The sequence below is a fragment of the Felis catus genome, chromosome D1, assembly GCF_018350175.1.
Source record: "Felis catus isolate Fca126 chromosome D1, F.catus_Fca126_mat1.0, whole genome shotgun sequence".
NCBI lineage: Eukaryota > Metazoa > Chordata > Mammalia > Carnivora > Felidae > Felis > Felis catus.
In genome coordinates, this window is record NC_058377.1 from 33,833,198 (window position 1) to 33,847,933 (window position 14,736).

The window sequence follows — 14,736 nt, forward strand, 5'->3', positions numbered from 1 at the left end:
TGTTCCTTTGATAGAGCTACTGATCCTCTGCCCTTTCACACACTTTCTGATTAATTATGAAATGCCTCCAAGACCTGCTAATGTGATGAAGAAGATGCTTTAGAGGTCCTCAGAACTTTATGCCTTAGTAAACCCTGACAATGTGTCCAATGATTTCATTCATTTTTACAACATTAGCATTGTTCCACTGGGAAAGAGAATGGTGCCAGTTAAGCACTTACTGTCTTCCATTCTGAGACTTTTACAATCCTTAGGAAATAGATGTTAATTCCCAAGAAGATAAGCTAGGAACAAAAGTAACTATAATATGAAGACTGGCATAGGCTAGAACATTTCAACGAATGTCAAATCCTTATGATACTAAAGAATTTGTATTCTAGCCCCTTTTATCTACCTAATACTCCACAAAAATCATAGATATGAAGCAGGTATGTTCCTTTATGATTCCTATGCTTGGTATACAGATTATCACAATTTCTCCTATTTTCCAACACTCTGACATTCAGGTCTGATTCGTAATGGAATGGACTAGTTCATAGGAGTGAGTTCCTCATCACTAAAACGGTTCCAGCAGACGCTAATATACTGATGGAGTATCAGCCTAGGACAAACCCTATAATTTCCAAGATCTCTCACAGCCCTGAGATACCATATCTTTTCTCATTTTAGGTTGCCTTTCTCTTTCTTCTTTTCCTATCCTAATGAGGTCTAGGTCAGGTAGCACCTTCTCCCCAAATAATATTACTTCATATAATTGTTATGATGAGTTGTATATATAGCTTATATATATGTGTGTGTGTATATATATATGATATATATATATCTTATATATATATAGCTTATATATATGTATACAGCTTATATATATGTATATGTGCATGTGTATACACACACACACAGCCAATGATATTTGGCTGTAATAAAAAATAGTAATTGTTTTTTATAGCCATCTTTTTTCTTGAATTGCTTGATATTCTATGTTATCTTTTATTTCTTAAAGACTAGAGCCAAATCATCTTTCTACTTTTATTTCCCACAGTTTATAGAGAAGGGATGAACACATATGGTCAATGAATATGGAAAATGTACGCTTTACAGAGAAGAAAGAATAAATAATGCAGTTTAAAAATCACGCTGTATTTAATCTTGTAACCCCAATTTAGTATTCATGTGACCTGGAAAAGTCTTATGCTTCAGTTTCCTCATTAAAAAATGATGCCAAATATCTCTACTATGCCTTCCTGGGTATATTGTTACAACCAGAGAATTCAGTAAATATGAAGGACCATTCAGATAGTGCACTTTCATTTGGTTATTGTCCATTTAGTTACAATTTAGCATGTTTGGAGAATTCAGAATGGAAAGGGCAATTCTTTAGTGGAGTATCCTGATTACAAATGTTTAAGTTTTTTCTCTTCCAAAAAACAGAGCAAATTTCAGGCTTCCAGTATATTCAGTGTAACTGTTCTTTAACATTATAAAGATTAAAACTAGCTTATATCTCTAACGAATAATTAGGACTTTCAAGTCTCTGAAAAAACAATGGATAACCACAGTTCTCCATTAAGATTGTAACTTTGGGGCTACCTGGCCATGCTCAGGTACTGTCCAGACATCCTGAGAGTATTAGGAGGTTCTTGCAGACCTCTGACCAACATAAACAATTGTGTTGAAACACAATTGTAAATACCTTATTTGATAAGAGGATGGTTATTTAAGGCCAAACTTGTAATGGTCAACTCCTCATTGCTTAATCAGTCTAGAGTGAATATAAAATCCACAATAGCTTCAATTCCTGCTCCCCACAGCTGTCTGAATTGTCTCCCCCCAAAAAAACAAATCTTAATCACATGACTCCCTGCTACCTTCCAAATACAACCCCAATTCCATGGCTTGAAAGTCAGTGCCTTTTACACTGGTCTCTGCTGCTTTTCTTTCAATGTATTCAAAAACTATTCACTTATTGTGTACTATGTGCCCTCACTATGTTGTTAGGTCTAGTGGTTCCTCACTGTTCCTGAAACATGTTCTAAATTCTTCTGTCCCTTCTGTCTTTGCTTTATCTGCTCACTCTGTCTGAGATATAGTTTTCTCTCCTAGCCTTCTGGCAAAATCCTACCTTTCCAGCTCAGGTTCAGAAACCATCTCCTCCTGACAGCCATATGCACAAAGTTCTCTGGTGATAGCACTGTTATAGCAGATAGATCACTAGCTCATCCTGCGGTCTCTCCCTTAAACTGTGCTCTCTTATGGATGGAGGGCTGTGTATTTTACTTTCATCCACAGCACTTAACTTGTAATGATGAACTGAAATTAATATCTTAAGGATAGCCTCACTAACTTGTCACATTTAGTTAATTCATATCATTGCCAAAAAAAGTGATTTGGGTGAATGGGATCCAATATTTATTTGATTGCTTTGACCCTTTTAACAGTGGCATTGGTAATTAGGATTCACTTCAAATCAGTCAAAATCCTGGATTTGTAAAACCTGGCATAAGTAAAAGGGGCAAGGGAAATAGAAACATTTTCAATACAGATGTTTTCATTTAAATTTCAAAGCAATAGTTATTTTTTTTAACGAGATGTGATTTTATGTTTTTTCATTCTCTTGTAATGCAGTCTGAAAGATATTTTATTTAAAACAAAACCGTGTATATAACATTATATATAGATGTATGATAGATACACTTAAAAATTTGTTTACAGTTTTATCTAAGAAACAATGGCTGTGTATAAAAGACACCAGTACAATTAGTTGAAAAGTAAAGAACTCCATTAGGCTATATTTTGCCATCTACGAGATGCTAAATATCAACACCATTGGTATTTTTTCTCCCAGAGATTTGGTTGATTCACTTGATGCTATGCAGTGTTAACGTGCTCAAAAAGTATACCCCTCTTCCTTTTCTGATTTACCCCTATTCAATTGCCCGCTGGTAGGTTAGGTCTAGGGCAGTTAATTCACTCAAAGGCACACTCTGTTCCTGGTTAAGCAGTCCCTGAATCTGTTTGGCTTTCTTACTCTGCTGTGCTAGCCTACGTCCCCATGGTCCTTCAATGGCTTTCCCTTAAAACTCAGAGCAGTTCATAAATCATCTTCTCTTCTGAGTCCTATCCTGTCCTTATTATTACCAGAGTCTTTAGTTGTCCTCTTAAACAGGAGGTAGTCCACAAGTCCAGAGGCATCCCAAATTTCCCTTATTTATAAAACTTTCATTTCTCCTCTTAAAATATATTATTTGGGGGATAGCATGCTTTTTTTTTTCTCTGCCTTATCAATGTCATAAAATGGAATTTTCTCCAGTATATATCCTTGAAGCCAGCCAGGACTCAATCAGAGTTGGAGGTAATTAAGAGGAAGGGGATAGATAATTTCTTTATAGTAGTGTTAGAGTTTCCAAATATTTTTAAGTACATATGTATTTCTATTAATTATTCTAAATATACTAAAAATGATGAGTGCTAAATTACCTTAAAACTAAATATTATTCTCACTTCTCAGTATGATAATGTGCTTTCTTTTCTTTTATTCTATAGCTTCTTATTACTGTATACAATCCAGAGCCTACGTTTAACATGGCCTTTATCATATGGATTTGCATGGAGTAAGGAGTCAATTTTTTATGTCTTAAAGGCAAGAACAGCATATATACAAAGAGGGATATGGCAGGTATTGTCAACTTCCAACTTTATAAAAAAGATTAAAGGTATTTATTGCTACAAATGAATGATATCAAACTAAAGTGGTAATGTCTAAGAGACAAAAATAAGAATTCTTATTATATAAGAATAATTTTACCAGGACCATTAATTTCTCTCGATATTTTAAACAAAAAGGGGTCCTGTTTACATGAAGAAAACCCAATATTCATTTTAGACATATTTTTACTTTATGTATCTGATCACTCAGAGTGAATTTTTACAGATAATCTTAAGAAAATATATTTTTGTTAGCATATTTTTGTTTTGAAATGTGATATTTTTGTATTACATTTTTCTGGTTCTGTTTTATTTGTTCACAATCTTGAAGGAACTGTTAACCCCAGGTAAAGGAAAAAGGAAAGTCACAAATTAGGGAAAATGAGTTTAATTTAACATGATCTAAATGATTTGCATATAACATAACCATTAATAATTAAAATTAATTTATTTGATTAGATGTGAATGATGTGGTTATTAATTATTTCTTATATATATTATCTCTCCCATTAATTTCAAAGTAAATCAGGATGAAAAGAAACATTTAGAAGGAAATGTTTAATTTTGGTTACATTGGCAAATGTAACAAAGACAGTTCATATTTATTCTTCTACTAATATTAAATTCTAAAGTGAGAAGGGACATTAGAAATTTTCTGGTTTAATCCACTCACTTCATTTGTCTATGAGATTATTGCCCAGGAAAGCCAAGTGGCTGGCTTTTTGTTACAAAGCTGATTAGGACTTGACCTGGGACTGGATCCAGAAAATTTCTGACTTTGGATCTGGGGACTTTTTTCCCCACTGTATCATATTACTTGTAAAATAAAATTCAATATAAACTGAGCTTTGTATATATATTTGGTCTTACCACAGCTGTGGTTTTCTAGTATTTCCCAAACTGTTTACAGAAGAATAAATGGATATTAACAAGTATGGGGAAACATTTAAATTTTTTTAAATGTTTATTTATTTTTGAGAGAGAGAGACACAGAGTGTGAGTGGAGGAGGGGCAGAGAGAGAGGGAGACACAGAATCTGAAGCAGGCTCCAGGGTCTGAGCTGTCAGCATAGAGCACAATGTAGGGCTAGAACTCACGAACTGTAAGATCATGACCTGAGCCAAAGTCGGATGCTTAACCAACTGAGCCACCGAAGTGTCCCGAGGAAATACTTTAAGTTGGATTTTCAGGCATAAATTACATTTGGATTCACCTCTTCAGCCAAAATAAAAGGGATATTTTAGGCAAAATCTCTCTCTGTTACCCTACTTCCATCATCCTTCTCTCCTTTCATCATTATTTCATTCTTTTATCTTAAACAAGAACTTGGGGGAAGAAAGTCTTTTTTCACTTCTCTGTTGAGAACACTGATGTTCTATAGCATTTGGCTCAAAAGATTCCCACTTCAGTTAGTTGATTGCCACAAAATTGTGTAATATAGGACAAGATATTACAAGGGAATGACTTAGTAGACAAAAAATGAATATGCCTTGTCTAAGGCTGATATGTATTTATGACTATTGGTTGATGTTTAAGGTCTGCTTAGGCTCATGTTTAATTCCCTTGAGGAGTTAAAGAATCTTCAAAATTACTATTTCTTGAGGAGTAGGATAGGCAGGCTTATTTCATTTATTTATTGTATCATATTTACTGTTTAAAGTGCTTTAAATAACACTAGTATGTAGCAATATAATTTCTAAGAAGTAATGTGTAAATGTTGACAAAATTAATCAAGTAAATAAAAGTGAGAAATAAACCAGATTTGCATGATGAAGTATTTCCAATTACATACTGAGCTTTACAAAATTACTTTCAATTTGACATAACATATAATGATGAAAGAAAGTAATAGTTTGAATCAAATATATTTTTCCCTATTTTTCCTTAGCATTTCATAAATAATAAAGTTTTACATTTGAGTGTAAATTTTAAAAATTATAGTACTCGACAAATAGAAGTGTATTAACTTACGGCCCTGATGCTTTCAAAATGTCCACCTTCTTTCTCAAAATCAATAGGCTGTCCTTTTAGTGTCCAGTAGAAAGTGACATCCAAACTAGCATCATGAATTGCTTTGCAATTAAGGACAATGCTTTCTCCCACTGTTAACTCTGTTCTTTTAGGAGTAAGTTCTATTCTTGTAGGTTCTATAGAAATAAAAATGCATTAATTAACATAATCAACACATAGTATTTCCCTGTATTTTATATTTTAAATAATAGAGAAAAACTTAAGCAAAGAATCTATACAATGCAGTTGCTCTGGATACACATCTTTAAATAAACTATTATTAATTGAAATATTACCTGTTTTTGTATGCTAGGGCATTTTAGTATGCTTTTGTAGGAGACTGATGGTTTAAAAGTTGCTATTCCTATTAAGAAGTAAGCATGGATGAAAAAGACAAGAAAATACATAACTATAGGCAGCATTTGGCATTCCAGAAGAAGGAAAATTAGAAAAAAAGAAGTTGTAACCTCCTGGTCTACCTTCAAGGATCATCAAGTGTAAATAAAAGGATTTTTTTTAACAATAAAATATGTTCCATATCTAAGGAGGAAGAAGTCAGGTGAGTTTACTTCTTTAAAAGTTATAGAAGTCAGCTCCTCTCAAATTACTATTTTAACACAGACAAAAATATAATACTACAACTATGCCAACTTATATTTGCTTTATACACTACAAAACCCTTTTATGAATAGAAAATGAACTTCTCTAGCTGATTATAAAATAATTTTGATAAATTGTGGATGGTTTAATTTAGATCCAGAAAGAAAGGCAAATTATTGAATGGAAAATTTTTTGAGAAAAAAATGTGTGTTTAATTACTAAAGGATTCAATTAAAAATTTAAAAATAGATACATTTTTACTGTGTTTAAAATAAGTTTGAACCAATAAAGGCTAATACTGCTATTCATCTAAGGGTTATTTAAGCTAGTGATCAGATAATTGAAATATGATTTTTTAAAATGAAGTAGGAAGGTGATAGAGATAGGATTTTGATTTAGTCTTTTTTCCTAGATTCCTGGTTGTAGATACCTCAAGAAGACTGACACAAATGATTAAAAATTAGGCTAATTTTCCTATTTTAGCTCTATTGTTGGCAGTAGCATAGTCTGATGAAACATCATTCTTAACCACGGATAAGATCCTTTAATATGCAACATCCTTTTAAGCAGTCAGAGAGAAAATGAATGTAAATATTAGCATTCTAAAAGTAAGATATTCTGTGTGGCTTTCTAAATTCTGACTTCATCAGAGAAGACAGATCATCACAACATATTATAGTTTAAGCATTGTGAGAATTGGAATGTTCTGGGTAACTAAATATTCCATTTAACTTGTGATTTACAGAAACCTTTTTTGATATTATTTACAAAAAAGTCTGTGAATCCAGCATTGCTTCATTATGATAAACATTATATAGCACAATAAGACACAGATTAGCAGACTGAATTGGATTCCCATAATGTATGCTGTAAATGAAAACATCATTTAAATCATGTTCCTTCCTTCTCTTAATGTTTGCCTCTTTTCTAAAATATCAGAGTGCTGGCTATTTTAATGACACTTTTATTTGTAAAGAAAAAGAAAACATTTCTACTTTTTTGTAGCCAAAGCATGATTCACTATATAATACATGCCCACATGGAAAAAATCAATCAAGGATATAGTGCAGTTGTGAAAAATATTTCTTTGCCAATTGATGAGATTTTTCTGCCTAACATATGAGATATTCTTAGTAGTAAACAATGATACGTAGTCTCAAAAAAATGTTCTAGGCCAAAATCTAGTTCACTTTAGAACTAGAAAACTAACAGAAACATTTAAGTGACAATATTTATAACACTAAAAAATGACAGTATATAAAAAATTCCATTGATGCAAGCACCAAAGAGCAGGTCAGGTAACCATTTAACTGATGCATACTCAAACACCACACATTCCTGTCCTCTGTCTGCTATCCTTTCTGCCCCAGATCCCTTGGTGACAAAAGAATATTACTGATTGATGTTAAAATTAATTTTGATAGAGGAAAATATTTTTATACTGTTGGAATACTTTTAAATTTTGAGACATCAAGTAAAACTTCAGAAAGATTTCTTTATCCTCTCACATATTTTGTTCAAAGCAAAATATTTAAGTTTCTACCAACAATGTGTTCCTTTCTTTATGGTCTCCTAAATAATGGAAGGGACAATATGGCTCTGTTAGTTCTATGTTTGTAGTGTATCTTATCAATAGAAGCATGCACACACATAGGCGCAAACACAATTTACATGCATATTATATTTATTTGCTTTCTGACAAAGCTGCGAAACTATGCTTGTAACACAGTTAGCCACATTTTCTTACCTTTTACAGATACTGAAGCTATGGTTTCAGCAGAACCAAAGACATTTTCCCCTTGGCAAACGTACTTTCCCTCATCTGATTTAGAAGCATTTAGGATCCGTAGACTTCCGTCTGGAAGAATAGCTATTCTGAAAATTATTAAAAAAGGTTTTTGCCTCTTTTACTGCAAATCAGCTAAGTAGTAAAAAACTCTGATGACGTCTGAAACCACCTCCAAGGTAATAATAAATAAGATAAAGGGATCACTGTGAAAATATGTGATAGTAGAAATGTTTTACCCTTTAAGAAATTATGCAATAAACCCACTTAATATCCTCTTATATTTAAAAGGGTCAGAGAGTTAAAGGTTATTTTTTGACACTTTTTGACAGTTCATTTTAAAACTTATGGGAAAAGGTGACCCTGAAATTGGTTATTAAAACTTATAATATCACCCAGCGATATTTTAATATGAAGCTTGAGTATTTTACTTCAAACCCAGAGTGACCTCAAAAATCAAATATAGAAAGAAACGGCATAAAAACATACGGGAGGACAAGTGCAGAACATAAAATTAATTGTATACAGCCAAGAGATGATTTATGGTGGTTTCTCTACAGTGCCACCAGTGGAGCAAGGGTATGAAAATGAGACCTGATACCTGATACCTGGGCTGCTCACACTGCACTTTTTAAATATAAAAACATGATACCTGAGTTTGCATTTGGGCTTTTTCGAGACCTTTGCTAAAAGTGGACCTTGAGACTTATATGAAGGTGAAAAATTAAAGCATTATTAAAAAAAATTTTTAGAAGTTCAGTGAAAGGTTGACATTTGGGATTATCATATTATCCTGTGTATTCATCCTCCCAGAAATATATGGATTTCAAAATTAATTAGTACTTTTGTCCTTTTCTCCCTTTTTTGCTCCTGAAATATAACCCATTACATCACCAATGCATCAACCTCCTCAAGCAACCTGAAGTAAAATAGAAGCTGTCAGTGTCATTTTATTTGTTATGCCACTAGAGTTTGAATTGACTTTTGGGAGAGGAAGTAACAAGCTTTTGATAAGAACTAGTGGCCCTAGTGAACTTAAAATCCTAAAATTAGGTCTTTTAGGTTCTGAAAAGAATAATGTATTCCATGTTAATATAATATTAAACTATTTAAGAAACAAGAATATGTTTAGTCTACTTCCTTCATGTTATTTTAAGGTATGTATTCAATCTTGCCAATTACCCAGAACTGAGTTATTAAAAGCATTGAACTTTGTAACAATTGGATTAGATTCTAGGTTGCTGACTATTGCTTATGAATTTATAACTACATACTATCATCAATAATGATACTAGTTTAAAAACATCATATTCTTTTCAATATACATCAAACCTGTCTTATAATGTATAAGGAAGACAAATTTAGAAACAAGCCAAACTTGGAATAGAGACTTTGATTTTGTAATATATGTCTAGGAGAGATAACTAACTTGAGGCGTTTGGAAAACACAGTGCCCTTAAAAGTTATATAAACCCATTCAAGATGGTCAATACAAAATTCTATTCATTATTTAAATAGTACTCATTTTCTATAAAAATGAAATATATTTATTCCATTTAAACTCCAAAGATAAACATACTATAAAAAGATAAACTGAAAGTAAAACATACTTTATCCAAACAAATAGGCATTATCTTATGAGAATTACAAAGTTTAATGAAATTTTGTTAAATTACTATAATCTATTCAGATCACTAATATCTTTAATATATCTGGATTTTACTGCTTCTAATCTAGCAGGTGGGAAGTTTGGCTTAAAATCCACTTCTTTTAAAGAAATAAATATATCTTAGACACTGGCAGTATTTCAGCTCTTGATTTAAGATAAGTCTTTTCTCACTGACAGGAGGCAATACATTATACTCTCCTTTTAAAGATAGTTTATGAACACCCCTGTACTTTAGGCCACTTGGGGGCTGAAGAATTTTGAATATCATGATTTTTTTATCTGTCAAGTGGCAATGTCATTTAACCAAAAGCCTGTCTACCGATTCAAATGACAAATCTTTATCAGATGAGCTCATATGCATTTTTTTAATGTAAAAAGAAAAACTAAATGAGACTGTGAATGTGATTTACATTATAATATCTGGCTATTTCACACATAATTACTTAGATAACTGAATATTTAATTAATGTTTTCTAGCAATTTCCAGCCTCTTTATCTATCTTCTCTCCTCTTCTATTACTATGTAACTCCTACATTTGAAATTTTCAAACTTGGGGATTCATTCTGCTGAGAAGTCCACAAATTGGAGCAGGGTAGTAAGGGAGTAGTGAAGTAAAGGTCTGTTGGGGGTAAGGAGAGATTTTACAAATGCAAACCAGCATTCTAGCATTGGGTGCCAAGTTATGCTTACTATATTCTTATCTCTAAACTTTTCCATGAGTTTTTGCCTAGACCTGGAGATGTCTTGATTCACATCTTGCACTAAATTACTGGATCTCTGCCTTGTTAATCTGCCTAATACCACAGTCTATCTAGGATAACATCATACTTACCCTTATCTTGCAAGGATTTACTGCTAACTTCTTTTTTTTTTATAAGCTTATTTATTTATTTTGAATGAAAAAGAGAGAGAGAGGGAGAAGGAATTCCAAACAGGCTCCGCACGGACAACCCACATCATGGGGCTTGAACCCACGAACTGTAAGATCATGACCTAAGCTGAAATCAGGAGTTGGACACTAAACCTACTGAGACACCCAGGCACCCCTATAGCTAACTTCTTGGTGCGATCTTGATTTCCAAATTTCAGGGCCATTTTCTGGACCTTCCACTTCCATTTTTGGCTTACCTGTCAGATACCTCACAAATTAGCTTAGGTTCTTCCAGTTAGACTGCCAGCCTAGAGATACTACCTACTTACCAACTTTCACTTTAGAGATCACGCTTTAACTTCTAGATTAGCTTTCTTTTGGTACCATATCATAGTGGATATAATATTACAAAATCATTAATCATTACTTAAGATTATATGCTTTCAAGTCAGAGATGGTTGAGTTTAAGTCATTGCCATTGACTGTTATGTGTGTGATTTTAAGCAGTTAATCTCTTTATATGTAAAATTTTATAAATATATATAACTAGTTCTTCAAAAGTATTAACTAGATAATATATATAAATTATATACTTTAGTAGTGTTGATAGCCATTAATTTAAAATGTGTTAAAATATAAGTAAAGTTTGTGACAAATTTTAAAAAGAAAAAAACCCAGAAAGTTATAAATCTCAAGTATTTTAGGGTGAATCAGTAAGTCTTTTCTGAGGGAGTGATATTTGAGATGAGAACTGAAGGATCAGAGGAAGTTAACCAGGAGTTAAGAGTGGGGAAAGGAAGGGCGCCTGGGTGGCTCAGTGGGTTAAGCCTCCGACTTCAGCTCAGGTCACGATCTCATGGTCCGTGAGTTCGAGCCCTGCGTCGGGCTCTGGGCTGATGGCTCAGAGCCTGGAGCCTGCTTCTGATTCTGTGTCTCCCTCTCTCTCTGCCCCTCCCCCGTTCATGCTCTGTCTCTCTCTGTCTCAAAAATAAATAAACGTTAAAAAAAAATTAAAAAAAAAAGAGTAGGGAAAGGAGAGGGGATAGCATTTGCAAAGGCCTTGAGGTGGGAAGGACCACAAAACCTTAAAGAATCAAATGGCCAATTATGATGACAGCATATAAAAGGGGCAGGAGTGGCCCAAAGAGGCAGATGGGAACAAGATCATGTAGGACCTAGTATAGTATGGGAAACATTTGTTCTTTATTTTAAGAGCAAAGGGAAGCTACCATTAAAAAAAACCAAACCTATGGGGCGCCTGGGTGGCTCAGTCGGTTAAGCGTCCGACTTCGGCTCAGGTCACGATCTTGCGGTATGTGAGTTCAAGCCCCACATCAGGCTCTGTGCTGACTGCTCAGAGCCTGGAGCCTGTTTCAGATTCTGTCTCTCCCTCTCTCTCTCTGCCCCTCCCCCGTTCATGCTCTGTCTCTCTCTGTCTCAAAAATAAATAAACGTTAAAAAAAAAATTAAAAAAAACCAAACCTATATTGAGGTATGATAGTTATATAACAGGTTCACAGGTTTAAAGCACATACTTTGAAAAGTCCTCACAAATGGATGCAGACACAAAACTATTACCACAGTCAAGAGAGTCAACGCATACATCACCCCCAAAGTATTTCTGTGTTCCTTTGTGTTCTCTACTTATAATCTCTTCTTATCACACCCTTATCCCTTGGCAATTACTGATTTGCTTTCTGTCCCCATAGTAAGTTTTAACTTTAACATAACTTCATATACATGAAATCATAACATTATATATCCTTTCTGTTTAGTTTATTTCATTCAGCATAGCTGGGATTCATCTGTATTGTTGCAATGATAAATAATCCAATCCATTTTGTTGCTCAATAGTATTCCATTGGGTGTATATACCACTACTTGTTTATCCATTCACCTTTTGGTGGATGCTTGAGCTATTTTCAGCTTGGATTTACCACAAATAGAGCTGCTATTAACATTGTGTAAAGAGTATTTTATGGATATTTGCTTATATTTCTTTTGGATAGGTACTTAGGACTAATTACTGGATCGTTTGGTTTATGTTCATGCTTAATGTTTAACTTTTTAAAGGAGATGTTGTACCATTTCCAAGCAGTTACACCACACTCTAAATTCCTCACGGCATCATCTGAGAATTCTTGTAACACTTGAGATGGTCAGTCTTCCTAATTTTAGATATTATAATAATTAGGTAGTAGAATCTTACGGGAGTTTTAAGTCACATTTCTTTAATGACTAATGATGTTGAGCATCTTTCAAGTGCTAGTTACCCATCTATAAATCTTCTTTGGTGAAGTAATAAAATATTTTAGCAATTTTTTATGAAATTGTCTTCTTATTCAGGTTTGACAGTTTTTTTTAATATTCTATATATAACTCCTTTTTCAGGAAGGATAATGGAAAATATTTGCTGTCAGTTTATGGCATGTTTTAACATTTTTCCAACAGCAGAAGTTCTTAAGGTTGATGAAGTACAACATATCGATTTTATTTTATGCTTTGTGTTTTTGTGGTTGTACTAGAAAATCTTTACCTAACCTAAGGTCACAAAAAGTTCTTTGTTTGTTTGTTGTTTTGGTTTCAGGAGTAGAATTTAGTGATTCATCACTTACATGTAACACCCAGTGCTCAACACAAGTGTCCTCCTTAATGTCCATCACCCATTTAGCCCATCCCCCACCCACCTCCCTTCATTAACACTCAGTTTGTTCTCTATGATTAAGAGTCTCATATCATTTGCTTCCCTCTCTCATTTATTTCCTCTTCCCATATATTCATGTCTTTTGTTTCTTAAATCCCACATTAGTGAAATCATAAGGTATTTGTATTTCTCTAACTTATTTCACTTAGCGTTAATACACTCTAGCTCCATCCATGATGTTTCAAATGGAAAGAGTTCATTCTTTTGGTTTGATCTCTGAGTAATATCCAATTGTCTCTCTCTCTCTCTCTATCTATCTATCTATCCATCTATCTATCATCTATCATCTATCTATTTATCTGTCATTTGTCTATCCATCTATCATCTATCATCTATCTATCTGTCATCTATATCTATCTCTCTATCTATCTATCTATCATCTATACTACATCTTCTTTATCCATTAGTCAGTCAATGAACAATTGGGGTCTTTCCATAATTTGTCAATTGTTGATAATGCTGCTATAAACATCAGGGTACAGGTGCCACTTTGGATCTGTGTTTTTGTATTCTTTGTGTATATACCCAGTAGTGCGATTACTAGATTGTAGTACAGTTCTATCTAAAAATTTTTGAGGGACCTCCATACTGTTTTCCAGAGCGGCTGCACTAGTTTGTATTCCCACCAACAGTGCACCAGTGTTCCTTTTTCTCCACATCCTTGCCAATACCTGTTGTTTCTTAAATTTTTTATTGTAGTCATTCTGACAGGTGTGAGGTGATATCTCATTGTAGCTTTGATTTGCATATCCCTGATAATGAGTGATGTTGAGCATCTTTTCATGTCTCTGTTAGCCATCTGGATGTGTTCTTTGGAAAAATGTCTATTCAAGCCTTCTGCCCAATTTTAATTGGATTATTTGTTTTTGGGGTGTTGAGTTGTAACAGTTCTTTATAGATGTTTGGATACTACCCTCTAATGGATATGTCATTTGCAAATATCTTTTCCCATTTCATGGGTTACCTTTTAGTTTTGTGACTGCTTCCTTCCCTATGCATGAGCTTTTTATTTTGATATAGTCCTAATAGTGTATTTTTGCTACTATTTTCCTTGCCTTAGGACACACTTCTAGAAAAACATTGCTAAGGCCAATGTCAGAGACCTATCTGATTGTGTTCTCTTCTAAGATTTTTATGGGTTCAGGTTTCACACTTAGGTCTTTAATGCATTTTGAGTTTATTTTTTTGTGTAGGGTGAAAGAAAGTGGCCCAGTTTCATTCTTTTGCATGAAGCTATCCAGTTTTACCAACACCATTTGTTGAAGAGACTGTCTTTTCCCAATGGGTATTTTTTCCTGCTTTGTTGAAGACTAATTGACCATATAAATGTAGGTTTATTTCTGGGTTTCCTATTCTGTTCCATTCATCTATGTGTCTATCTTTTGTGCCAGTA

At 33.5% G+C, this 14,736-nt stretch overlaps 1 protein-coding gene across 2 annotated transcripts in view; it reads right to left on the reverse strand.

Annotated features, from left to right (window-relative positions):
• CNTN5 (contactin 5) overlaps positions 1–14,736 on the reverse strand; it is a 1,399,046-nt gene that overhangs the window by 157,516 nt on the left and 1,226,794 nt on the right. For both annotated transcript variants that reach the window (XM_045038579.1, XM_023239314.2), the window contains 2 exons: positions 8,060–8,187; positions 5,674–5,849 (listed from right to left, as the gene is read on the reverse strand). In XM_045038579.1, the coding sequence (XP_044894514.1) occupies positions 5,674–5,849; positions 8,060–8,187 (304 nt within the window). The remainder of the gene's footprint in view (positions 1–5,673; positions 5,850–8,059; positions 8,188–14,736) is intronic.